The following is a 27,226-nucleotide window of genomic DNA, read 5'->3' as shown; positions in this document are numbered from 1 at the left end:
TCTTGCCCCCACAGTCTACTCTCCAGAAGGCGGCCAGAGTGCAAGTTCCAGTGGACATTCCAAACAGTCCAGTGGGTTCCCAGCTCATGCAGAGTAAGATCCACAACCCCCCTCATGGCCCCCACAGCCCTGCAACCTGTCCGTCAGCTGTCCCTCCCACCTCAGGTTCCACAGCACATGCTGCACTCTAGCTGGAGCCCTGGACATTCCTAGGTGATGAAGGGGGGACGAGGGCAGGTGACGAGGGACACCAGTGCCTGGGGTGAGGGGATGAGGGGACTGGGCTGGTGGATGGCAGCAGGAATGGACAGGTATATTCTGCTTCCATGTTCCTGCAAAGGCTCAGGCCTCCTGCACAGGCCATCTCCCCTCTTCCCGAATCTGGCTTTGCCAGTCCACTGTGGAGGGACCGGCACCAGCCTTCTTCTCCAGAACCAACCGCCCAACTGGAGAGGTTTTAATTTTAAGGTCCACGTAACTGACCCTATCAACCACCAGCTTCCAAGTACCAGGAAGACCCCCTTAACGATAATGGCCCTTATCCTTAGGTGTCAGCTGGCCCGCACAGGGCTTTGGTCTGGATTGGTCTGAATCTCTGGCAACTGCACATCCTGTCTGCTCTCTGATCAAGGCTTCCTGAGACCCCTTGGGCCCAAGACTCCACCAGCTCCTGGGTGAAGGCAGCTCCCTCCTGACTCAGGTCCACCCTCCTGTTCTTACTTCCTCATTTACTTATTTATTTATATTTGGTCCTGGGGATGACACCCAGGGCCTCATGCACACCAGTGGGTGACGCCCAGCCTGCACCCTGCCTATCTGGGTGGCAGGCTGTAGGCCAGGGTCTCCTGGCGCTGGTTAGCATCAGAGTTGGAGCTCTCAGAGGCCAGCTTCCGGCCCTGGGACAGACAGTGAGACCAGCGGCTTCTCAGAGGGTGGGCTGCACCTGAAGCTGCTCTTTTGGGTTTCTGTAGCACTGCATTCTGTGGGTTCTCTGCAGGCCCCTCTATTTGATTTCTGTCCTTCGTGGGGGGTCCTTCTTCTTTCCTGCCTGTTTGACAAGCTGGGGAGCCCTGTCCTCGGCCCCACTCCCTCCCTCCCTCCCTCCTTCCACAAACTTCCGTGGGTGTCAGTCACCACTGCTGTGCCCATGTCCTCCGAACTGATTAGTACTCGGTGACAAAAAAGCTGGCTGGTGGTGACTGCCCTACAGCTGGACCCACCTTCAGATGCCCCCCAGGGCTCCCGGCTCACACCTGGCAGTTACATCCCCTCTAGCCCCCTCGGCACGGTTTGAAACGCCAACCCAATCCTGTAACCACACGTGCATCCGCCCTTCCTGTTCCAGGTTCATGCCCGGCAGGTGGCACTTACTCCCAGGTACTCCGTCGTCAGAAGCTTCTCTCCTGAGAGTTCTCCCAGCTGGGGTTGGATCAGTTCGTCTTTGTCCAGATCAGCTTCCATGGTGTCGTGGTCCTCCTGCGTCAAACAGAGGGGTGAGTGCTGTGGACACCCTGCCTCCGGCCCCAGAGGGTGGCTCCCCAGAGCATTAGCCCAACACGGCAACTCGTGGGTCCCGTTCACAGGCCTCAGGCCCATCTGCCCTCTATGTGGAGATGGGTGGGGAGGCCAGAGAGCCCAGGGATCCGGCGGGGCGAGCACTTCCTAGGGGTAGTGTGAAGAGGCCCAACATGGCACTGCAGCCTCTCTCAGCCACAGTCCCCGGGTTCCTCTCCGCGGCCAAGGTCCCAGGGCAGTGGCCAAACCAGTCAATCTACAACCAGTGTCAAGCACTTTCACATGCACAGGCCTCGTGGGGGCTACAGATGTATGGGACAGCTTTGTTCTCCTCAAGTCGGTCACGGTCACCAAGAAGACAATACGCGGGGCTCAGGCAAAGAATGTCATCCTGTAGAAAACGTCTCCATAAGATGAACACATTGTGTCAGCACTGTGGCTCCAGGCCTGCCACCTTCAGATCTTGCCCTGCGGCAGATGCAGAGGACTGCCCAGCACAAAGAGGCCAAGGCTGGAAGGTGAAAGGCCACTGGTAGAGTGAGACGTCTAAAAATCGCACAGCCCAGATTCAGACATGGCCTCTGAGGAAGGACGCTGCCTCCACCCAGGATGGCAGCTGTGAGGCACCAGCAGCTGAGGATGGCCGTCAGCCATGCAGTACGTGTTCTCACGGACGAGGAGAGAAGAAGCGAGGAGGAGAGGGAAGGAGAAGAGCCGTTTAGCTTCAAGGAAGATGCAGTGGACCTGTCTTCCTCCTCCTCCCGCCAAGTCAACTACAACACTGGCCACTACACATAAACAGAAGACCTTGAAACACGGAGAAGGAGGCAGACCAGCGAGGGATTTTGGGACCCCAGGAGTGACAGAGATGAGGGCTTTGGTTTTCTTCTTGCCTCATCCACGTCAGACTTGGAGCTAAAGAAGCCAGCAATCAGGAATGCCAAGGAAGACAAAAACGTCCCTCTAGCCCAGGGACCAGGAAAACGGGAATCGGACATGAAAAAAACACCGTAGAAAGTAACCAACACTGTAGTCCCACCCCCAACCAAGCCTGCAAGGGCCTGGGGATCCTCATCTTCCGCCCTCACTGTGGTAAGGCACCCCACACCTCCGGGGGGGGGGGGCACCAGAGAAGCCGAGCAGGAAAGATTCCGACCCTGCTGGGCAGTAATGAAGCCCTCATGCCCAGTGTGGGCCCCTTCCTGTACCTGACAGTAAGTGGTTTCTCTCCATCTTCCTGCTGGGAGAAAAGGCCATGTTGGGGACCAAGTGGGGACCCAGAACTCCTGCCCCCATTCTAAAGTAATGAGGGAACCCCACCTTCCAATATGGAACCTGGAATTCTACCCACACCCTTCATTAAGGAAGGAGTCTGTGCGTTAGTGACAAGGTAGCGTCAGAAGAAACCAGCTAAAACAGAAGTTTAAATAAGATCCAACACCTTACAATACCCCAAATGTCCAGGTTGAAACTTAAGACAAATCCCTCATCACATCAAGAACCAGGGAGATCGCTAATCAAACGGAGAGAGAATCCCTAGATGCCAATGTTAGGTGACAGAGATATCAGAACTATCTGACATAAATGTTCACGCAGCTATCATAAAAAAACGCTTCCATGAATAATCACAAATGCTCTTGAAACAAAAGGCTCAAGAATACAGAAAAAGAAGAGAAAAATAAAACCAAAGCAAGCAAATGGAAGAACATAATAAAGGGCAGAAGGAAGAGAAGAAAAACAGAAAAGCAACAGAGAACATGGATGAAGAAAAGAGCTGGTACTTTTATTTAGGATTAATGAAATTGACAAGACTGCCAAAGAAGTCAAGACACAAATTACCAGTGTCAGGAAAGAAACAGGGGCTGTCAATACAGACCTGCAGATATCAAAGGGATCATCAGGAATTCCCACAAACAACTCTACACACAAAGTTTGAGGACTTAGAGCAAAAACACAAACTCTTCCACAAGTTTCTCAACATGGAGTCAATAATGTGCACAGTGCTAGGAACATTATGGAAATTGGACTCATAACTTGAAAATGCTTGTAAAAGAAATCTCCAGGCCTGTGTGGATTCACTTGAGAATTTTATCAAACTTTTAAAGTAATACCAAGTCAAATAACCAAAGGAAGAGACGTTTCTTACTTCATTTTATGAAGCTAGTATTACCCCGGTACCAAAATCAGAGAGAGGTAATACCAAAAAAGAAAAGCACAAACACCCATCATGAATATAGCATAGAAGTCCTTAACAAATAAGGCAATATATTCATAGAATTCTATCCCATGACCAGGTACAGTTTGCTCCCATGATGCAAGAGTGGTCCATATGTAAAACTTCATCCCTGTAACCCACAATATTAACAGACTTATACAGGAAAAACAAATCACATGATCAGCTGGACACAGTGGCGCATGCCTGTAATCCCAACAACTCTGGAGGCTGAGGCAGGAGGATTGCAAGTTTGAGGCCAGCCTGGGTTACGTAGCAAGACCCTATCTCAAAACAGACAATCAAAAGGGTTGGGGGTGGTTCAGTGGTAGAAAGCCCTTGGGTTCAATCCTCAGTGAAGGAGGAGGAGAAGAAGGAAGGGGTGGAGGGAGAGGAGGAGGAGAAGCAGCACATGATCATATTAATGGGTGATCAGAGTATTTGACAAAACTCAACGCCCACCAGACAGAAACCCAGAAAATCAGAGAAGTGGGAGACTTGATTAAGAACATTTACAGGGCTGGGGATGTGGCTCAAGCGGTAGCGCGCTCGCCTGGCGTGCGTGCGGCCCGGGTTCGATCCTCAGCACCACATACCAACAAAGATGTGTGTCCGCCGAGAACTAAAAAAAAAATAAATATTAAAAATTCTCTCTCTCACTCTCTCTCCTCTCTCACACACACACACACACACACACACAAAATCACATTTACTATAACATTCAAATTAAAAAAAAAAAAAAGAACATTTACAAAAGCCCTACAGCAAAATGGTACTTAGCAAAGAGAGACTAGACGCTTTCCATCTAAGACCGGGAACAAGGCAGGATCTCTACTCTCACAGCTCTTAGTCAACATGGTGCTTGGAGTTCCAGCCAGACCAATGAGGTTGAAAAGGAACAAAAGGCACAGATCAGAAAGCAAAAACAGAACTGACCCTATCTGCAGATGACATAATTGTCTATGCAGAAAATCCTACAGAATCTTTAAAATATGTCTGTTGTGCATATGTGTATATATAAAATATTATTTTCTCCTAGAACTTATGATTGAGTTCAGCAAGGTCATAGAATATAAGGTAGACATATAGAACCCAATTTCCTTCTTACTTTTTCTTTTCTTACAGTGCTGAAGATCTAACTTAACATCTCAGCATGCTAGGCCAGTGTTCTACCACTGAGCTACATCCACAGCTCCAATTTCTATATGTAACTAATTAAACAGGTAGACACTGAAATTAAAAACACCACTTACAACTTCACAAAAATAAAGGACTATCTAGGTATAAATCTGACAAATCGCTACAGGAGGTATATGCTAAGAATTACAAAACTAATGAAATCACTGAATATCTAAGCAAACGGAGACACACACTTTGTTCATGAGTCATGAGACTTGACATGGTTAAGATGCTAATTCTCCCCAGACTGATATACAGGTTCAGCTCAATTTCTATCAAAATCATATGAAGACTTTTTTGTAGCCATATAAAAGATTATTCTAAATTTATACGGAAAGGGCAAAGGAGTTCGAATCGGCTAAGACAATTTTGAAAAACAAGAACAATATATAAGAAATCATACTATCTAATTCCAAGATTTACTATATAGCCACAGTAATTCAGATTGTGTGCTATCGGCAGAGAGATAGAAAAATAGATCAACGGGAGAAAGAACTCTGAAACAGACCTACACAAATATTCCCAGTAGATTTTTTTTTTTTTGAGTTGGAATCTCGCTGTGTTGCTCACACTGGTCTTGAACTTCTGGATTTACATGATTCTCCTGCCTTAGCCTCCTGAGCAGCTGGGACCACTCTGCCCAGCTTCTTCCCCACTGTTTTTTGACAAAGGTACAAAGTAATTATGACGCAAATAGTTGTTATACTGGCCAACAGAACAGGACACATGGCAATGGGGGAAGTGTGTGGTACTCTTCCTGACTCTCTGCCAAGTCTTGCTTCAACACCAAGTTGTCCTCTGTGGGTTAAGTTATGAAAAGCAGCACACAGCAGCCCAGACTGGGGTCTGCGCTGAGGCTGAAGGGAGCCACTGGCCCTGGGAGTGAGCAAGGGGAGAGGGCTCCTGGGGGAATATGGCAGCCAACTGCTGCCCCAGGGTGGAGCCCAGGCTGCCCATCACCTTCTTGTGACACTGTTCCCTGAGAAATGCTAACCAACCTTTCTCTGATTCCTGGCACACTCAACAAGTAGAATTTGGTTCCTTTAAACATTCTAATTTTCAAGAAAGCACAATTCTGCAAACATGAGCACCTGTGCTCATTTAATACTAATTTCTGATCATTGTGGATGCGATGGTCTTTGGTGAATGTGATTTACCCGGTTCAGTTCCCAAGGGTATGAAGTTCACACACCTGGGCCTAGGACTGGGCTGGAAGCTGGGCCCTGGAATGCCAGGCTGTGTGGTTAGGGCTGCTGTAGGGGGGCAGCCCCAGTCTTCAGGCTGTGGGTACCATACCTGCCATCACAGACATGGCCACCTCAGGACATGCTACCTTAAGAAAAGGAGACATGACTTATTCTAGGTGGCCCCCAAGGCAGGCCAGAAGCAGCAGACGGAGACAGGTTCTAGATCCACCGAGACCCTGTCATGGCCATGGCACTGGCACTGCCTCAGTCATGAAACAGCCTGCAGAGGGGTATCACAGTCACCAAAGACCAGGGCACCCCGCCTGGCAGCCGGCACACTCACCTATTAAACCATTAAGGAAGGCGCCCCCTATCCTTACCCTTCCCGGTGACTCGCTGTGGATTCCTCTGATCAATGCTGCTTTCCTTAGGAGGAACCCACAGCCTGGAGAACAACAAGCCCACTGCAATGGTCCAGCCTCAAGGCTGAGCCTGGCCTTCAAGCTTGGCAGCCCCTTTTTGCCCAGGTCTTTCTGACCTGGCCCCTTGGGGCCCTGCAGGAGAAGCCTGTTTCTGAGGAGACACAGGTAGGCCTGCCCAGGTCTTCTGAGGACCCAGGGTCCGCGGTGTCTGGTTGCAACTGAGCTCAACAGGGCACATGGAGTGGGAGGGAGATTGTGGCCATGGTCTAGAGTCCACAGCTCATCCTCTCTTCCCTGCTCTTGTCTAATCATAAATGGAGAATCCACTCTTAATTCTACCCAGAACACAGGTTCCCGGTCACTGCTGTGATCTAAGCTCTAGTCTGAACTCATTCTTCCTAGCAAGAACAGTTGCCAAGTGCTAGTGGACTCGGCATCCTAAGATTTCACTGAGTTCCTTAAAGGTAACGCTATCTAGGAGACCCTACCCCGAGGTCAACTCTGGGACGTTTGTGTAAGAATTATGTTGCTTCTTGGCTTGGAGTTGAGTTTACCAAAATAGCAACATCTTAGAGATTAAATAGTATGTATACATTCTATGATTATTCTAGGAAAATGACTGCTCCTTGGGAACCAAGCAGCGGGCTCTGAGGTCTGAGTGGCAGGGATCTGGGCACAGGATAGAGTTTCATTTCTCCTCCGGGGAGCTAAGCCTTGGAGGCCCTGACTGGAAATGGGCATGTGAATCACAGTTTCACGGAGGTATTAGTGACACACCACTTCCCTGCCAGGAGAGAATGGGAAACATTAAGAAACCAAACAAATGTCCACAGTCCATTTCAAAGAGAAAGAAACAGTAAATGGCTAACAAAGGCTGACCTCGGCCAATACCAGCAGCAGAATTTCTTGACCTTGGACGATGAGTACGTATGTGAGACCCGTCCACTTGCAAATCAATCTATGCATTTGTGCCGCCGCATCTTCCCACAGGTTGAGGCTTGACCTGTTAACTTCTTCTAATGTAAGTTACTCCGAGACTCACTGAAATATTTATTCAATTTTATTTTTTAAATTAAAAAGACTGAAGCTGCTTTTCATTTAAAGTGCTTTGTAATTAAATTCATGGATCATTGATAAGCTCTCACTAACCTCCCAAAACACAGGGCCGCTTCTGCTTTGTTTCTAACATATGTAACACATTCATAAAGGCTCCCTGGAATTTCAGCTTAATGATGATGGGAGGGGCAGAGAAAGAACCAGGGTCTCCAGCTGACCCACTGGCAACGTGGAGAAGTGGCTTCCCCTGACTCAAGTTTCTCTCCTACAACACGCAAGGCAATTACTATTGGTGTTTTCAAGAGTAGAATGTTACTATGGGATGCATAAATGTAAGAAAACTGATATGGAAATCATTACTGAATGGATAGTTCTTAATTAAAGAACTTTTGTTCTGAGGTTTAATTCAGGAAAACGTGATTCCTGACAGTGCCCTGGTTTCTCTAATAAGGAGGCCGCCTGCTGCCTCCTTTAAAACCGCCACGAGCGACTTGAGGAGACTGAGGAAATCTCTCCTGTTGCTTGATTTTGAAAAGCCACGATGCTGTGGATGCACACCAGGCACTGCTGTGGCTTCTGAGAAACACTAGTGTCTGTGAACAAGAAACAGGCATCCTCGGGGCTCAGGCAGAAGATAAAGGGGTGGGCGAGGTGAGTGGGAGACACACGCCAGAGCCCACTGGTGGGTTCCCAGCAGCACTCGGAGACTCTGCAGGCAGGGACTGGGGGAGGCAGAGGAGTCTGGAATGGGCACAGAGAATCTGTCACAAAAGACGCTTGCTCAGAGCGGGCACTGGCTCCACTGAGTGGTACCAAGTAGGCTGAAACAGTGGAGGCCGCACAAGAACATTAGACAAGAACTTCCAAAACTGGCAAAACCAGTGGCGACAGCCAGGAGGTACTCAGAGCTACTGAGGGCTCGGTCGTCCTGGCAGGGAGGGGGCAGCTGCTTTCCGACAGTTCTCCCCCAGCCTCAGCGGGCAGAATCTGCCAGCCCCGCTCAAGTGCAAGGGAGGCCCCGGTGCCCCATGCACCATGCCGATTGGCCACCATGTGCACTATCCGACCTCCCGGCTCAGGAATGCCAAAGAGAAGGACGTAGATTTTAAACACCCACTTTGTGAAGCAAGGGCGTGATGAATAAGGAAATACTTCAGAAAGAAATGCCTAATTAGGGTGGGTCTCAAATACCATTGTTGGAGGAATTTTACTAAAATTACTGGCCTTTATACTCAAGCAGAATGCATCAGATTACTAGGTAGAGCTCAGGGATAACTGATTACTTCAAGAATCAAGACTGCCTCAAAAAAAAGGCCCTTGAACTGAGATGAATTTAGATGTTCTCATACGAAGCTTCCCCATAGTGGCTCAGTGACCTCATGACACTACAAGATTCTTAACTGGAGGCTTTAGATACACAATACTCTAGAAAAACCAGATTCTAAGCAACTGGCCTGAAAACAAAAGTAAGGTTGACCACTAAATGCATTTGAAAACTCAGATTCTCGCAGATAAATGCAGAGAGCAGAATGTATTCAAGTGGTTTCACATATGACAAGTGAAAGTGCCCAGTGTGCTTGCCACTCTGCGAGCAGTTAAACCCGAGACAGCGTCTCAGGACACGGAATTGTAAATCTCTCTTTGTAAAAATACAGGAAAACCCTCCACCTGGGAGAGCAAGGGTGGACTGAGGTGACCAGGCCCGGCAGTGGGACGGCAGACTTCCCGGGTGGACGGACCCCGTCCACAGGGGCAGCATTTCTCCTGCACCCACTCTCAGGACTAAGCACGCCAGCTCCACATCCCCCAGGACACCTCCTGGTGCCCAGCAGCTCTGACGTCAACTTCCTTACTCACAAAAATGTATCCCCAGCTCCTGAGAGCTGGCCAACAACCAGAACAGTTTAATAAATGACCAGAGTCAACCCAGAGACCCTAACGCCCTGACCTCCGGCTTCTTCAGGTCTGTTGATTTGGCTTCTTGATTTGCTTGCTTAAAACTTTTTTTGAAGTCCAGGCAGAAACAGCAAGAAATAGAAAATGGCAAAGATGGGGCTGGGGATGTGGCTCAAGCGGTAGCGGGCTCGCCTGGCGTGCGTGCGGCCCAGGTTCGATCCTCAGCACCACATACAAACAAAGATGTTGTGTCCGCCGAGAACTAAAAAGTAAATATAAAAAATTCTCTCTCTCTCTCTTTAAAAAAAAAAAAAAAAAGAGAGAGAAAGAAAATGGCAAAGATGCCCTGGGAAAAGCAGTGTTTATCGACATATTTAACCCCAGAATCAGAGAAACCTGGAGGACCGAAGCGAAGGTGGGAGAAAGCATCGGTGAGGTCACAGAGAGGGGCCACGTTCCAGCAGCTCTGTGGACACCATGCTCAGCACAGCCAAGAGCCTGAGGGGCACCTTCCAACAGAGTCCAGAGCTGCTCAGGGAACAAAAGCCCTCGAGACCAAGTCCGGGCAGTCCCCTCCCTGACATGACGTGAGTGAGGGTGAGGCCAAATCCCAGAACTGGAAACACCCCTCACACAGAGAAGGGATGGCCTCAATGTCAGCAAGAATGACATAAAGAAAAACCTTCAGTGAATTGTGTAACTTCTGAAATACGTTTAGATGGACCTCAAAGTTCCAGCCCCACCCTCCACTCCACTTTAACCCGTGTAGGGGTTCAACCTCTCCTCCAGCTGCTTCCCACTCTCTGCTCCAAACCTGCCTCCCAGCAGACAGGAATCTAGATCTGATCATGAGGACAATGTGACAAACAGCCCCCTGCACCCCGACTGTGCTGGAGTGTTCCATGGGGTCCTCATGATCACCCAGTGAGAAGGGGCTCAATATGCTCACTTCGTGAAGGCCTTGAGAGTTAGCCCACATTCCCAGAGCCACACAGGTGATAAGTGGGGGCAGCATTAAAGCCCGTATCTGACTCGAGCCCACTGACCCAACATTTAGCCAGCGTTAACCAGGCCTCTGACCTTTTCTAGGGTCTCAGGGCACAGAGAGCTTTCCACACTTCGCCCATCTGTTCCTGGACTTGGAACGAGGACACACTGTGTGGATCAAATGTGCACAGGACAACAATTAGACCCAAGATCCCAGTAACCTGCCACAATAAGTTGACTTGCCAAGATGTCCCTCAGGGATCAAAATAGCATCCTGGCCTTGGTTCAACCCTGCCCCACCACCTACTTTTCTGGATTAGACGTCTCATAGCTTCAGAAGGACCAAGGAGTGGACATCACATACAAAGAAAGGAGGGAAAGGAAATGATCACTTGTTTTGTCTGCTGTGGGTCACAGGTTAATCTGCTGATCTTGCGACATTTCAGTCATATTTACCTCTATTTTCACAGATGAAGAAACAAAGCTGTACTGTTCATGAAAATACAAAAGTAGACACGGGTCTTACCGTGTGGGACTTTGAGTACTACCAGGAGCAACTTGAGATTTTACTGGGTGATGAGGAGCGTGGAACTGTTTAAAAAGGGATCAAGTCAAAGTGTAAAGGGGTCTAGCTCCTTTGAAGAGCAATTTGGCAGGATCTAGTGAAAACGAGACCCTCATATTCATGAAACTAGCAACCCGAGGTCCAGGTGTGAGCCTTGTATTTGTGCAAGGAACACGGACAAAGATGCTCTCCGCTGCACTATGAAAAGCACAGAACAGGAAGGAGAAAGACACGCTGCTTATGCTTACAGTGGAACACCCCACGGCAGTTAAAAGGATGAGCTTGGGCGGTGTGGACTGGAACGAATAAACTTCTACCACATAAGGTGATCTTGGGGATGAAAAAGCAAGCTGGTAAATGATTCTTACACTACTAAGCCATTTATGTAAAGTTGAAAAGGGCTCCATGGAAGAGCACTCGATTAGCACACGCCAGGCCCCGGGTTCCATCCCCTGCACCGCAAAACAGACCAACACAAGAGACCATAAAACAAGAGTGCATGTTGTTTATGGAAATACGAAGATATTATGAAAGCACAGAATCATCCATGGAATTTATATATCAACTTCAGGATAGTGGCTAATTCATCAGGAGGAGGATGAAGAAGGATACAACCATAGCTGTCTGTTATTTATTTTCTGTACTTTCTGGAAAGTCTAAAATGTTTCCTAAGTTAAAAATTAATTGGTTGCATCCCTGAGTGGACTACTCCCTGCTTTAGAAAATGGTCTGCGGGCCAGGTGCACCTCAATCTGGGAAGGGAAGACCAGAGGCCAGGAAATCGGAGATGGGAGGGACGATGAGGCTTAGGCCAGGATGTAGAGCAGAAAAGGAAATGAAAGGGAAGAGGCAAGTGATTTTCAGACGGATGAGTCACACGATTCGGTAACCGTCTAGAAGGTGATGACAGAATGAGGAGAGGGAAGAACCACAGACCTCCAGCAGTTCAAGGAACACGGGCCCCGGGAACAGCCGGGCTGTCCAGGAACTTCAGTTAAAGCCCCTGGTTCACAACCACCTCCTGGACACCCATCTCAGGGTGAGACGCTGGGATGAGCGGGGCTCTAGTTCATGACAGTCAGTGCTCCGGCTGCTGAGAGAACACGAGCCTTGCGCCCAGTGGTCAGGACTGAACAAGGGCCCTGGGTCCATACTGGGTGATGTCTGCCTGAGACCAAAGGCCTCCTCAGCCTAAAAGTTCCTGAGGACCCCAAGGCTACCTGGTCCCAGTGCCTGGAGAGTAGGTTCAAGTCCCAGAAATAGCCAAGCCCGGTCAGTGATGTGCTGGACTCATGTGGCAGTTTCCACCACCGTAAATGGGTGTGGTGTGCTCTGATCACTTACAAATGCCCGTGGAGTGATCACGTCACGCCTGACACCTTCCAACAGCTTCCTCCTCTCTGAATAAAAGCTGAAGTCCTTCTCAAACCCAGTGATCTGATGCCATCTCCTGCTCCTTCCCCACGTCTTGAGCCTGGAATGCCCCAAAGTGCTCCCTTCTCAGGGCTTTAACGGCTGCTCTTCCCTGTCCACCAGGGGCTTTCTCCGCCCTTCCTGCTCCCCTGTCCTTCAGGGTGCCCTCTCCACCTCACACGCTGCATTCCCACTTGTTCATCTGCCCGAGGTCTGCTTCCTCCCACAGCATGTCTGGTTTGCTTATGACTTCCATCTCCCCAGGACCTGACCAAACTTCTAGTATGAACCTGAGTCAGTCAGGGAATTCCCCCTATAGGAATCATGTGTAAAATGTGACACACGAATTAAAATCAATCATTTCAGGTATTTCACCGGGAAATGACCAGTGGATGCCACAAATTGCGAAGGGTTAGCTCACTGGCGCAGGCTACTCACACTGGGTAGGCATGGCGTGTTTCTGGCCATCTTGTCTGGGGAGCTCCTGTCCGAGAACACCCCCCTCCCCCGCTTTTCCTGGCTGCTACTGTAGACTTGGTAGAGGGTGGGGCCGAGGAGGGGGAAATGAAGGGGGACACCTGGAAGCAGAAGCGCTGCAGAAGGACTGAGATCTCAGCAATCTCCACACATCTCTGAGTGACTGCCAAACTGCAGGTACATGCAGACATGGGAGGGAGCCCAGGGAAAATGGAAAGTCTGGGAAACTTGTAAATTTCTTGTGTTTGTAAATGGAAACTCCAACCCACACACAGCTCAAGTGGCAGAAGGTGGAAACCTTACTGGCTTGACGTATCAGAATACAGTCTTTGGCCCAATCTAATCGGCAGTGAAACTATGCAGGGGGACTGCAAAGATTGGGCGAAAGAAGCAGCAGAGATGCTAGCAGCTAGCTGTAAACCACAGAACAGACGGACGCTTCAGATTAAGAACATGCAAGTCAACTGCTAGCTAAAACCAACAAAACCAATGAGCCCTGGGAGAGTAAGATGATTCAGAACCACCACCACAAATTATCTGTGTTTATATTTATGGTCAATTTGTTTTTTACAATAGTACAATTTCACAGAAATCTAATGGGTCAAAACATAGTCTTTTCAACAAATGGTGTTGGGTAGCTACCTGTGTATCCACATGCAAAAAGACGCGTGTGTGTGTGTGTGCGCGCGCGCGCGCGCACCTGCCGCGTGTGTGACCACAAAAAGCTTCTCTGTTTTGTACCCACAGGCTATCTGGAAATGGTTTGTTCCCAGATGAACTTCTCTCAGACTAACAGCCACAAACTCCTCCCATGTCGTGAGCACACCCTTTTGCAAGGTGGCTTTGCTACTCTTCCAGAGCATTAGTGATGTCTGGGCTTGCCTTGTAACTTTGACCAGTAGGATGGGGCAGAAGTGAGCCCTTGAGAGCCTTGTCCTCCAGTCTGAGGTTCTGCCTTCACCCTCTTGAACCAAGAGAGACCCAGCAAGGAGGACAGAGAAAGAGAGAGGCCACATGGAAGAGGACAGAGAAGGCAGCTGGCACTACTGCCAAGCCACTGGTGAGGCCACCTTGAACCTTCCAGCCAGCTGATGTCCATCCAACTGTGGTCACGTGAGTGAGTACAGGTGAAATCAGCAGAGGACCTGTCCAGGCAACACACAGACTTGGAAGGAAAAATTGTTGTGCTTGAGGCCACTAAGATTTGGGATGTTTGGCATGATTTGTCATCAGTTGACAAAGGCTAACCAACACACACACCCCAAATGAGGTAGGCTCCTGAGCACCTGCTCTGCATGATCCCATTCACATGATCCCATTCATGATCCCTCTCAAAAACAGGGCCAGAATGGGAGGTGGGTGGCAGGCACCTGAGCCACACAGGCACGTGCCTTGTGAGTGCTCTCCTGGGCTTGGAGTATGTGGCCAGCCTTGTTCCATTCCTCTGGGGGGACTCTGCCGAGAGGACCCATCAGAACTCCTGCCAACATCCCATCTGGAGCATCTATCCCCACAGAGTTATCTAGGGAACACCTGGCACGTGCCAGTTGCTGATCTAGGTAATGGGCTCGTCTGGTGAACAAAACTGATACCAGCCCTGTCCTCGTGGCACTTACAGGTCCTACAGGACAACTGACAGCAGCCTGAACAGCCTAAAAGCAATGACTTGGTCATGAAAGATAATATCAAGATAAACACCAGAAAGTACTAGATGCCAGCTGCTAAGTGAGTCGCATAACTAGTTCCCTGCAGCTCCTCTGCCCACACAGCCACACACCTTCCATTTTGTTCCTGTTTTTCTCTATTTCAGGTGAACTCTGTTTTTCTCTTCATGATCTCACTCATCCACCTGACTCTGCTGGGCAGCAGATCCCATCTTCACCGTCACACGCTGCGCCTGATGGCTGCTGTTCCTCGGGATCACAGATGCTGCTCACTACTCACAGAAGGCCGTTTAGATTCCCATGTTTCATATAATGGACTAGGTACGTGGCACTTGGAATTAGGGACATTTGAGCAAACCAGATCCTGCACCTTTGCAACCAGCCCCAGCGATGTGAGCGAAGACCTGGGGAATAAGCTCAGGCACAGGTGTCTTGAATGCTGGAGGAGGGACGAGCAGGTCACACACTGTTTTCCCCTCTGTCATGTTCTCAGACTTAGGTACTAAGTGTTTCATCTTGGAATGCCAAGTGACAGCGATTTGATTAGACCAAACCATTTATTAAATAAAGTCGTAAAATAGAACTGTGCATGATGTGCCCAAGTGTTTCTTAAAGAGTTAAAAATGAGAAATATACCTTTCTGCCCAGAATATACCATCACCCAAAAAAACCTATGATAACAGGAAAAGGTCTCAAAATGCCTCACTATAGTTTTTTAAAAATTAGATAAGAGAGGGAAAAAAGTTTATTGTAGAGCATTGTTTGACCTTTTCTGCACCTGTTTCCATGGAAACAGATGTTGGACAAATAGGGTTTATAAATGCCTAGGAATCATGAGGTGTCTATAAGCCCTCACCTTGTTTTGAGCCATCTGATGTCTATTTCCATAGAAACCAGAGTGGAAATGAGGGCAGCAGCCATGAGTCAGTCTGTTGGGCAGCTAGTTCATCCCAGGCATGGTCTGGGAACCCAGGAGCTGCATTACAGAAATAAACGAATTTTAGAAGCTGAAAAGGTACCAGAAAAAAGCAAAAGCCTTAATTGGGAAACACTGGTTTCTTTACTGACTTGGTTGAATAATGGAAAAGCCTTGCAAGTACTATAGACATAAAACAGACGTTTCTCTGCTAATTAGGTAACAAGTGTGGTCTGCCCCATGCCAAGCAAGCTGGCACCACAGTGACCATCAGCAGAGCGATGGTCTATACTATAGAGTCACTATGGCTCTTTGGACAGATGCCCTGAAGCAGCTTCAGGTGGCCACCAGTCTCACAGATTATGAATGAAAGTGCCAGAAGGGAAAGGAGTGTGCACCCTCAGCAAATGTACCTGCCTGTGAAATGCAGGGTCAGTGGGGGAGGCTGGTCAGGAATGTCTGATTCCGTGTTCTTCCTCCTCTGGTGCCTCCTGTATAAAATCCATTCCACCCTGCACCTGAGCTATACCCTATACCCTCCAAGCCAGGGTTCCCCATTTGGCATCCCATTTTCCCAGCTACTGCGGTTCCAAAGTTACCAGCCTTTGGGTCCTAGTTACATGCTCTGCCCTGTTAAGTTCCCGACTCCCACTGGTTCCCCTCCAGGGGACTCCCTGCCTGGCCAAGCTCAGCCCCACTCCCTCCTGAAGCCTGCAGTGGGAGGGAGGCTGGGCTCGAGGGCTTGTCCAGTCTAGGTTTACAGTTCATTCCCACCAAGGACTGCCCTGGGGCCTCAGGCAAGTTTCTGAGGTTCTCTAAAATTTGCTTTTCTCATCCCCAAAATGGGGCTCATAATAGCCTTACTTGGCGGAGAGGAGTGAGGAGTAAGTGGAAGGAGGGGGCGGAGGTCCAGGCCAGCGCCTGCACACAAGCGCAGTTTGTAAATCGCTGGCTGTGCGGTCACACTGAGCTTTCTGGGTCTCCACTTAACTGGACCTCTCATGCCAGATTAGTCTTCCAAAGGCATGGCTGTTTGCTCCCTCCCTCCTGGGCAGGCAGATCCTGGGGTCTCCCTTCCCTGCAGTCTTTCTGCTCCTACCCTTGCCCGTCACACTCTCTGAGCTGGCGCCCTGTGCCTCACCCTTGGCTGGCGGCAGGCAGGGCTCTCGGCCGGTGCGTTCTCAGCCTGGCATGCTCTAGCCCCACCACTTATTCGCTAAGTTCCTGTCTTTAGTTTTTGATAAAAGTTCCTTTTGGAAGATGTGGACCTTTATTGGCTAAAGTGACTACAAAGGAATCCAATGTGAATGTCATGACCAGATGCCCTGGTGGCAATAATTGTCCCAGTTCTGGAACCCAGGTGGAAGGTAATGGCAGGCAGGATGAAGTGAGAAAACTTAGGGGGCGAGCTTGGAGACCACACAAGGTCCCTGGAACTCCTTCAGCTCTGGAGAGTCTATATCTGGAGAAGAGGGAGATGAGGCTAGAATGTCCAGAGGCGGGGGCCAGGCTGCTGAAGTCTCGCATGTTAACTGTCTTTTCCCCCCTTTTATGATGCTGTATCTGGGGCCTTGCTGACCCTGGAGTGACGGCCCCTCTCAGGCTAGCCAGTTCCTAGGGACAGAAAACAGTCTGCCCTTGAGCACACTTTTCAAACAGAAACCAGCCAATCCAGAGTTTGCACCCCAGTCTTTATTAGGCTCTCACATTCCTGGCAACTAACCACCTGACTCAGTCACCCCAAGGCCAGGTGCCAGACAACTAGGGTTAGCCCCTACAGAACAGAACGCGCTAAAACAATGCAAACTGGACAACTCAAGGCCTGCTTACCCTGCCTTGCCTACACTGTGCTGCAGAAACCATAATTTAGGCTCTCGTCCACCTCTTCCTCCTCTCCTGCTACCCCTGCACTGTTCCCAAGCTTCCCTGTGTATCCCCCCCCCCCCCCCCCGGGACACGGTGTGCACCAGCGCCTGGGCACAGCAACTGTCTGCTGGCCTGTTGGTCTTCCTGAACCACACGTTGCCCATTGACACACTAGATTCTAAAACCCCTTGGAGACCACAGCGTTATCTAGGGCTTCTGTCTGGTGCCCAGACCCCCACCACATCAGGCGTGGCAGGCCGGAAGCTGATGACAGCAGTGACACTGCTGCTGCTGCTATTGATGATGACAAAAAGGGCTTACATTGTCCTAGGCACTGCGCCAAGTGCTTTGATAGTGATTATCCATTAGTGATGCCCGAACAGACAGGGAGATTATGAAAGCCACGGGTTCAGTTCTATCGCTTCAGCCTGACCTTTCTTTGGATACTAATATTTACACCTAGGGGCTGTGTGTTGGTAAAATGTATCTAAAGAGTATCACATGAAGTATCATATTAAGTTCTACCTTGAAAGTTAATGGTATGGATTGTTTTTGCTCTACCTGAGCCCCAGCCTCAGCCCTTTCCAATTTTTTATTTTCAGACAGGGTCTCATTAAGTTGCCCAGGCTGGCCTCAAACTTGTGTTCTTCCTGCCTCAGGCTGCTCAGTTGCTGAGATTACAGGTGTGTGCCACTGTGCCCAGCTTGACAAATTTTTAAATGAACAAGACCCAGGTTTCTGCTTTCTACCTTGATGCTTTGGAAAATAGTTTAGGGAAAAAAAAAAAAAAAAAAGCTCTAGGCTTCCTATGTCAGTCAATCATGTGAGATGGTCACTGGTTCTGGGCTTCCAACGCTACCTCAGCCCCACCCACCAGTCATGCCTCTTTCCTGTACCTGGCCAGCTTCCTTTCCTCAGAAGAATGTGTGCGTGTGCCAGGGGGCCAAGAGGAATGACTGGGGGCAGGACTGGTAAGAAGGGATTCGAACTTGCTGGCTGCCCTAAGAGGCAAAGCCGTGGTGCCTGGCTCTCCTGGAGAGATGAGACAAATGCTGTGATAGAGAAGTCTCCAGAGAGCTGCTTTGTTGACAAGAGGGCATGATTTTCATTCCAAGCCTGTCCCTACTGCTGCCATGTCTCCTGACAAGCTAAGCTGGGGTGGAGGTGTTCTGAATACTGATGGGGTATCAGAAACGCCCTAAAGGAAGAAAGAGCCAGACATCATTTCAACGTGGCTGTCACCATGCCTTGGAGAATGCCCTCAAAGCAGGATGAATGGAGTGAAGCTGGTCCCAGGCCAAGTTAAGGCAGAGTGAAAGGATCACAAGGGCAAGGGAGAGGAAGACCACGGGCACCCGGGTTTGCACAGTTCCTCTAGAGAGGAACCATTAGAGGACTCTGATGCCCCAGCTCCTGACCTCCCTTCCTCCCTCCTGGGGCCTGGTGCTCAGTGTCCCTAGGGCTCCATATCTGCCTTCAAGCCACCTATGGCTCTGAGGGAGAAGAGAAGGAGGGACTCCCAAATTGTAAAATCCTGCTCTGTCTTAAACTTCATTGTTACTACTCCAGTTGTTCAAGACTCATTGACCAGATTGTCTGTCTGGGTACCTATTCCTTGTCATTTGTTATTATCTCCTTGCTTGAGGTGTTTTTTTTTTTTTAATATATATTTTTTAGTCATTGATGGACCTTTATTTTATTCATTTATCTATATGCGGTGCTGAGAATTGAACCCAGTGCCTCACACGTGCAAGGAGAGCGCTCCACCACTGAGCCACAACCCCATCCCTTAACTGAGTTCTTCAACTTCTCTGGGAAGCTCTTCTTAGTCTCACTTGCTCATTCCTATCTTGTTTAACATTCTTGGACTTAATGTCTTGCCCTCAAGACTTATAAAACTTTCCAGCACCTGCCTACAAGATTCTGATTTCACTCTGTGGGATCTGTTGTGCCATGTTTTATTCTAATCCCTTCATAACACTAACACAACCAATGGCTGCACTTTTCTATTTCTTGACTTCTTAAAAAAATACTAAGAGTTCCAATTCTCTACCAATTAATTTCTTACAATTCACACTTAAATTAATAATTCTCCAAATGACTATATGTGTGAAAGAAGGTAAATGGCAATGACTCATGTCATATGCAATGAGTATTTAAATTAGATTTAGAGAACAGTATAAAAGACCTTAAAACAATGAAGACATACAATGTTCATGGAATGGAGCACTCCACCATTAAGGTTCCAATTCTCTTCAAATTGATTGATAGCTTTAGTACAGTCCCAATCAAAATTCCAGCTAGTTGTATGGTGGGGGAGGGAAGTGAGAAAGTTCTTTGATTCATGAAAGGGAGAAATCTATTCAAAAGAAGCTAGTTTTAACTGCCAATCAAAAATGAAAATATGGCAAGTTATCTTTCTTTGATTTTTACAGATGTCAATAATTTACCTTATTATAATTTATGCAACAGAACACATTTGAATACTATAATATCAATTAAGTTGGAGTGTAATTTTGTGAAAAATTAGTCAGAGTTTAACAAAAAAGGATTTGAATATTTAAACCAGATTTGATGAGTTCTTTAAAAGTCAAAAATTGAAAACTTGTTATAATCTTTCAAACTAGAAGTTTAAAAGCCCCTGAACTGCATGATAGATGTACAGGAATTCTGTGTTACTACTTTCCCTTTTCTTTTTTTATACTAAGGATTTAACCCAGGGGTGCTTTACCACTGAGCCACATCTCCAGCCCATTTTTATTTTTTATTTTGAGACAAGGTCTTGCTAAGTTGCTTAGGGCCTCACTAAGTTGCTGAGGCTGGCTTTGAACTTGTGATCCTCCTGCCTCAACCTTCTGAGTCATTAGGATTACAGGTGTGCACCACTACAACCAGCTATACTACTTTTTCTGTAAATCTAAATTATTCATCCCCACAGAGATTTAAATTTAAGGACCTTGCAGGTAAGATATCATAGATTTGGTTAGAGAAACTACTTGGTTGCCTTGTATGGCTGACCTTGATGAAGCCTGCTGGATGGAAAGTTAGCAAAGGATATCACAGCAGTGACACTCTTCAGTGAAACAATAGCCAAATGGCAAACATAGATGCTGAATCAACACCTCATCTGCAGAATTATGCCTAGACTTGCTATTGCTTTTGATTTAGGCTCAACAGTGACTAATTACCAAAGATCTTTTATGTAAATACTTGACAACAAAACCCAAGCAAAATCTTTAAAATGTTGGGTACCTTTATTGACTTTCATGGTTTATCCTAGAACAATTATACTGCTGACATTTGCACAGAAAATACAAAAGCAGTGATGGGTGAAGCCCTTGGTAGCACGAACAGAGGCAGTAGATACACACAGGATAGGACAGAGATTCATTTAAGAATGTTCTTGATGAAACAGGTGAATTAATTTTATTAAATCTCTAACCTTATGGCCCATCTTTTTAATATTCTGTGTAACAAAATAGAAGTACAGATAAAGCACTTCTGCTTTACTACAGCAAGATGGTTATCTTGAGGAAAACCATTTGTGACATTACTTGAGTCACAAGTTGAATATGCCTTTTTTTTTTTTTTTAAGGGAACACCATTTTTACTTAAAAGAACAACTGATAGACTCTGATTATTCAGACTTGGGTATGTGTCTGCCAGTTTCTCAAAAAAGAATGCAGTAAGCCTGTCCTGTCAAGGAAACAACTAATAGTATTTGTTAGCAATAGTAAAATTTGAACTTTCAAGAGAAAATGAGAATTTTGAATAACTTGTATCTGTCATTGAGAGCTTAATAGCTTCCCAAACCATAAAGACTTTTTTGATGGGAACAGCAATGATATTAATTAATGCATTTTTTTTCATGCAAGCTAATGAAATGTGTCAACATTTGGAAGTTCGAACTACTAAATTTGATAAAACAATATTTTCCAAATGTCCAATAAAAAGTAATACAAACTTGGGCTGGGGATGTGCGGCCCGGGTTCGATCCTCAGCACCACATACCAACAAAGATGTTGTGTCCGCCGAGAACTAAAAAATAAATATTAAAAATTCTCTCTCTCTCACTCTCTCTCCTCTCTCACTCTCTCTTAAAAAAAAAAAGTAATACAAACTCATGCATAGGTAGAAGTGCTATTGAGCCAGGTGTGGTGGAGCAGGCCTATAATCCTAGCAGCTCAAGAGGCTGAGGCAGGAGGATTGCAGATTTAAGGCCAGCCTCAGCAACTTAGCAAGGCCCTAAGCAACTTAGTGAGACCCTGTCTCAAAAAATAAAAAAATGGCTATTGATGTAGCTCAGTGGTAGTGCCCTTGGGTTTAATCCCAGGTACAAAAAAAAAAAAAAAAAAAAAAAAAAAAGGCTATTGAAAGCACAGACTAATATGATTCTGCAACCTGTACACCCAGAAAAATGAGAAATTATATTCCATCTGATTCAAATGTATGGTATATCAAAGTCATTGTACTGTCATGTATAACTAATTAAAACAAATTAAAAAAAAAGAAAAGAAAAAGAAAGTGCAGACAGGAAGGCTGCAGGAAGAATTCTGAACTTCCAAGAATCTGCTCTTCCATAAAAGCAGTGAGAACACCAGTGAAACTGTCAAAATCAACGTTTTTTTTTTAGTTAATTTTGAGATTTCAGTTTCAAGTTTCTCTGGAAACCCATGAAGGCTTGTAAAGACCTGAGGAGTGTTTATGTAAGAAAAAGGGCTTCCTCTCACTAAGATAGCGAGCATCATGGCATTTAAACTTGCCTCTAGCTCCACAGAAAACCGACAGCCACTTGTGCCTACGTGTCTAGCAAGAGGCCAGCGAGGGTGGAGGCCAGGGGCCTGTCTACTCCCTTAGACACCCGGGTGGACCCAGCTCCACCACTTACTTATCAGCTTCCCAAACTCAGCCAATGACCTGCTTTCTGCCTCTCCTCGTCTGTGAGTGTAAATGATGACAGGACCTAGCCCAGGGCTGCTGGAGGAGTAGAGGAGGGTCAGGTGCAAGAACGTGCCTACCACGCGGTGAGGCCACACTGGTGGAGCTGCTCACTTGGATCATTATGGGCTCATCTACGGAGACCAGAAACTCTCGGATGTATTATAAACCCCAGCTTCTACATCCTGTAGATTTTTAATGCATCTCTCCCTTGTCTTTTCCTAGAACACTCTTATTTCAAGGCCCTTAAATATTTGTTCAACAGATAATGACTTCTGGATTTGACAAGTTTTTACATAGGAAATTTCTGATCATATGATTATCACTTATATGGATCCAGCAAGTAAATGTCCATGGCTGACCTTACCTGGCACTGAAAGCTGTTCTTTTAAGAGGGGAGAATATTTATCTTAAAATAGGTCTTCTCAAATAGCACAGAAAGTCCTTCCACCTCCACTTAGAGCCACTGGTGGGCCAGACACGAGGAATCTCACCTTAACATGCCATCAGAAAACCAGAGTCATTTGGGGTGAGAACCCTGGAACCAGGCTCCTGAGCCTGTGAATCTCCCGCCTGCCCCCTGGTAACAATGCACATGTTCACTGTAAAAATAAAGTACCTTACCTAACACATTCCTTCACAGTGCTACACAAGGTGCTTTTGACCCCTTCAACAGTTGTCACTGTCCATTCTCTTGTGTATCTAATGATACACAAGGTCATCTAATGATGATTTTATTTCTCTGGGGGTTTATATAGGTCTGGGGCCTTGTGGATCAAGAGAGTTTATGAAGCATCTTAGAAAATAATGAAAACAGCTGTCCTTGAAAGGCCACCTTTTCTCTTCCTGTCTGGAGCCTCCTGGCAGCGTCTGACCTGCTTAGGTCTCTCCCACCTCAAGTCAAACCAAACCAAACCAAAATGCTCCTTTAGCTACCTGTTCTCCCGTCCAGCAGGTAGCCATGCTGTGGAAGAGCAGTACATACTTATTAGCACCGTATTTTCACTTCCCACCTGCTCCGCAGTTCACTCCAGTGTGGCCGATGCCCATCAATCCACAGAAACGCACAGCCCTTGACCTCCACATCACCACATCCAGCATCCTGTTTTCACTTCTCTCTCTCGACAAATCTGCAGCCCAGGGCCCTGTTGGCCTCTTTCCAAGCCTCTCGCACACTTCCTCATTCCCTGTACCCCCCGCAGTTCCTATGCTAACAAAGAGGGTGTAACTTTCCACACCTTTCTGCTACACAGATGCATAGCACATCTATAACTCACAGGTTTGTGGGTTTATATGTTTGCTTTTTCTTACTGTTCACATTGTTTTAGGATTTCTTTTTTCATTTCATATTATATCCCAGATGATCTATAAAAACAGGAGATATGTTTCTAGCTCAATGATTTTTAAACTTTTGTATACAAATGAGTCTATACTCAGACATCAATGAGTTTTAACACATTAAAGTCATTACAGATTTGGAAATTAGAAAGAAAACCTAGATTGTGCACTGGGGTCCTCTTGAGAGTTTCCAGTGGAGCAGGACCAGTCATGGTGGATGTGCACATGTACAGATTTCAGCTCAACGTGAGGCAAAGGGAGCATAACTGACCCTGGCCTCTGGCTCCCCTGGAGAGCCACATCACTAAGCAGCTAACTGAAAACATTTTTTTATCTCTGTTTCAGGTCTAGATATTACATTAAAAAACATATTTTGCATTGGTAAGCAAAATGAAGTGTGACTCTATAATGTCCTGACACTAATTCTGATGTCTCCTTCATCGTTGTCACCTTGAGAGGTGACAACAGTACTACTGCTTAAATGGTTCTTGAAAATTTTCCTTTAGCCTAAACATCTGTTTAAGCATTTATTTTTTCCCTCCATTTCCAACAGACGGTTATAAAAGTATTGCCTGCCCTGGTAAAAGCTGAATAAAACCCAGCCCCTACTGATCGGCTACTTTGCTGACCCTCTATAGTGCACTGTGAGGATCCTTTGTGAGACACAGCCCACCATCTGCTGAACCTGAGTTGCGGTTGCAAACAACAGATCCTTTCTTGAGTCTTCCCAACTATACCTCTTCTAGGAATCTTCCGAAAATTCTACTTATCACAACAAATGTTTTCAAACATTAATCTTTTTTTTTAAAAAAATATTTTTTTAGTTGTAGATGGACATAATATCTTTATTTATTTATTTTTATGTGGTGCTGAGGAATCAAACCCAGTGCCTGACACAAGTGAGGCAGGTGCTCTACCACTGAGCTATAGCCCCAGCCCAAACATTAACCTCTTAAAATGAAAATACCTGTAGAGTAGCGGCAAGTCCAGAGAACTGAAGGAAGACCTTGATATCTGATTGTGTAGAGCAGATTATAGTTGCTTTCACAGGGAAATTTCCACAAAACGGAATTCCCATCACTAACCAGAAAAGTTGTACCAACGAAATTTCCCGTACAATACAAAACCAAAGGATCAATATGACAATAAAACCCAGAGCAAACAGAAAAGCCAAAAAGGATGACACGGAAAAGAGGGAAAAGCAGACCTGGGGGGCGACCTCCGGACACAATGACAAAGAGCTACTGAATCCAGTCATTAAACATTAACTGAAGAGTGCTGACAGCCAGGCACAAGGCAGTGTCTTGCTGCGGTTAGCAGTGGCCTGGGCGAGATGGCCAGCCAGGTCTACCTTAAGGGGTGGCCACAGTGGTCCTCAGGTACAGAAGCCTATATTTTTTATAGTCTGCAGCTAAGAATGATCTTTATATTTTCAATATTTGGAAAAAAAAAGTAATGACATGAAAATTATGACATTCTAGTTTTAGTATCCATAAACAGTTCTGTGGGAACACAGCCATGTTCCCCTGACAGCTACTGTGTTACAGAGGCGGTACCAGAGACTGAAACCTGCACGGGTGGCCTGCCAAGCCTGAGAGACTTCCTATCCTCCCCTTTACAAAGAAAGTCTGCGACCCCTGTTCTAAATCAGATTCAAACGCCATTTGCATTCTGTGTGACCTCAGGCTGGTCTCTCCTTAGGAAGGGATGATGGCCAGGTCCCCTCTGCAGCTCGGGTTCAGAGCTGTGCCACGGGGCAGGAGGAGTGAGCAGGAGTGCCCACTGGTGCCACCTGCAGTCCAGGATGGAGATGGCATGCAGGAGGCGGCCTGTGAGTCGCTGGGTGGATCTCAGCAGGTCTCCTTGTGGGGGCTCCTATATAACTATCGCACACAACTGATGCCATCATGAACAAAACCTTGGCTGTCACCCACTTTTTAAACTGACAGACCTCAACTTCCAACAAATACATTTTCCCACATCCACATTTATAGTGAATACTCCCCCACAACAGAAGAACCTTCCAGTGTTCACTTCAGGATTCACTGAAGGAAACCAAGCCACATACCCACACCACAACAAGGAGGACAATGAGTCAGCTCTTTCTGGGTCTCCGAAGGGAAAACAAGGCCTAGCCTGTCATCTGAGGATCCAGACAGCTCTGGGGAGTGGTCCTTCCAACACCCCACGGGCTGTGGATCAAGAGAGTTTATGACATTAGCTTCTGTGCATTAGGCAGGAGGGTTTTCCACAGTGAGAAAATCCACTCCCAAAGAATGAAATAACTGAGCGGGGTTGTTGATTCTGCTGGCTCTGAACCCCACCCAGGACAGCTCAGCCCAGAGCTTCTCACCATGAGCCTCTGTGCCCAGCTTCCCATCCAGGGAGATGGGTGGAGGCTTGTGGTGAAGAGCTTTTATGAGATCCAAAGGACGTGCAGTCTGCATCTCTGCTCTCTGCAGGTGTGGTAGGGCCTGCAAACACAGCCACCTGTGCTGCCACCCCGGGGCCCTCCTGCTGCCCCCTCCATTGCAACGTAGAGTCTGCTTCCTTTCCAGCTGGGGCCGGGCTTGCTGTGTGCTTCCGCGGAATGCACAAGCGCGATTCTGAGACCACTGAGCCCAGAGAGGACCAGAAGGGCTCACTTCTTCCCTGGTGGAACCCAGCCTGACTGGACCACTGAGTGACAGCTGGCACTGGAGAGACACCTCAGAGGAGAGGGCCAGCCTGAACATCGGAGGCAGCCATGTAGGACCCTACGTGAGCCACCCAGCTGGACCTCAGCCACCCCACAGGACTGAGGACAACAGGGTAGAAGTGGAAACTTCAGTTCTGAGCAACTGTTCAAGGCAAGGAAGACCCAGGATAGTTTGGTATGAGTTTTCTACATGGTGAAAAGAGTCTCCAACTTACTTCATCATCATCATCTTCATCATCATCAGACTCAAGAACGCCATCAAGCAGCTCTTCTATAGGGGGAAAAAAAAAAAAAATATATATATATATATATATATATTATATGAAAAAATATCAATGAATAGCCACAAACAGTGGGCGACTTGGCCAACACAATCCTTCAGGCGCCACAGAGACCAGTGAGCACCATCAAGAGAATGAGTGCTGGGCTCAACCATTTCTCATCATAATCATTTCAGACACCGCTTGACATTGTCCTCAGAGATTTTAAATAAATCTCTCCATTTTTACCAGAACATATTTAGAGTAGCATGAGGAAAATCCCAAGCCAGCATATAATTTGAGGGACCTTCAGGGAAGGGAAGTAAACTAATATTTACCACCAGGCATGGCAGCGGGCACCCCGACACTGAATCCTCACAACCCCCTTACAGCAAGAGGTGGAGGCACAGAGGGGAAGTAGAAACCTCATCTACTTCTGTGTACAGGTGGGGTGGTGGCTGTGGCAGGGAGGGTTCCCAGAGGCGCACTGCTACATCTTTAGTGTTCACAAGCAAGCCTGGATTCATAGCGTAACTGAGCCAGAGAAAGAATGGACCATTTTACCATATGTAAAATGGGGATCCTACCACCTCCTTCTTAGGTGAAGCATCTGGCCCAGGTACACAGCAGGCATTAC

General features: G+C 47.2%; 1 protein-coding gene across 7 annotated transcripts in view; it reads right to left on the bottom strand.

Annotated features, from left to right (window-relative positions):
- ARMC9 (armadillo repeat containing 9) overlaps nt 1–27,226 on the bottom strand; it is a 139,308-nt gene that overhangs the window by 37,036 nt on the left and 75,046 nt on the right. For all 7 annotated transcript variants that reach the window (XM_081260758.1, XM_081260760.1, XM_081260761.1 and 4 more), the window contains 2 exons: nt 26,545–26,600; nt 1,372–1,476 (listed from right to left, as the gene is read on the bottom strand). In XM_081260758.1, coding sequence (XP_081116884.1) covers nt 1,372–1,476; nt 26,545–26,600 — 161 coding nt within the window. The remainder of the gene's footprint in view (nt 1–1,371; nt 1,477–26,544; nt 26,601–27,226) is intronic.

This window comes from Spermophilus citellus, assembly GCF_964194105.1.
Source record: "Spermophilus citellus genome assembly, chromosome: 11".
Taxonomy (NCBI): Eukaryota; Metazoa; Chordata; class Mammalia; order Rodentia; family Sciuridae; genus Spermophilus; species Spermophilus citellus.
This window is presented reverse-complemented; position numbering and strand designations above follow the sequence as displayed.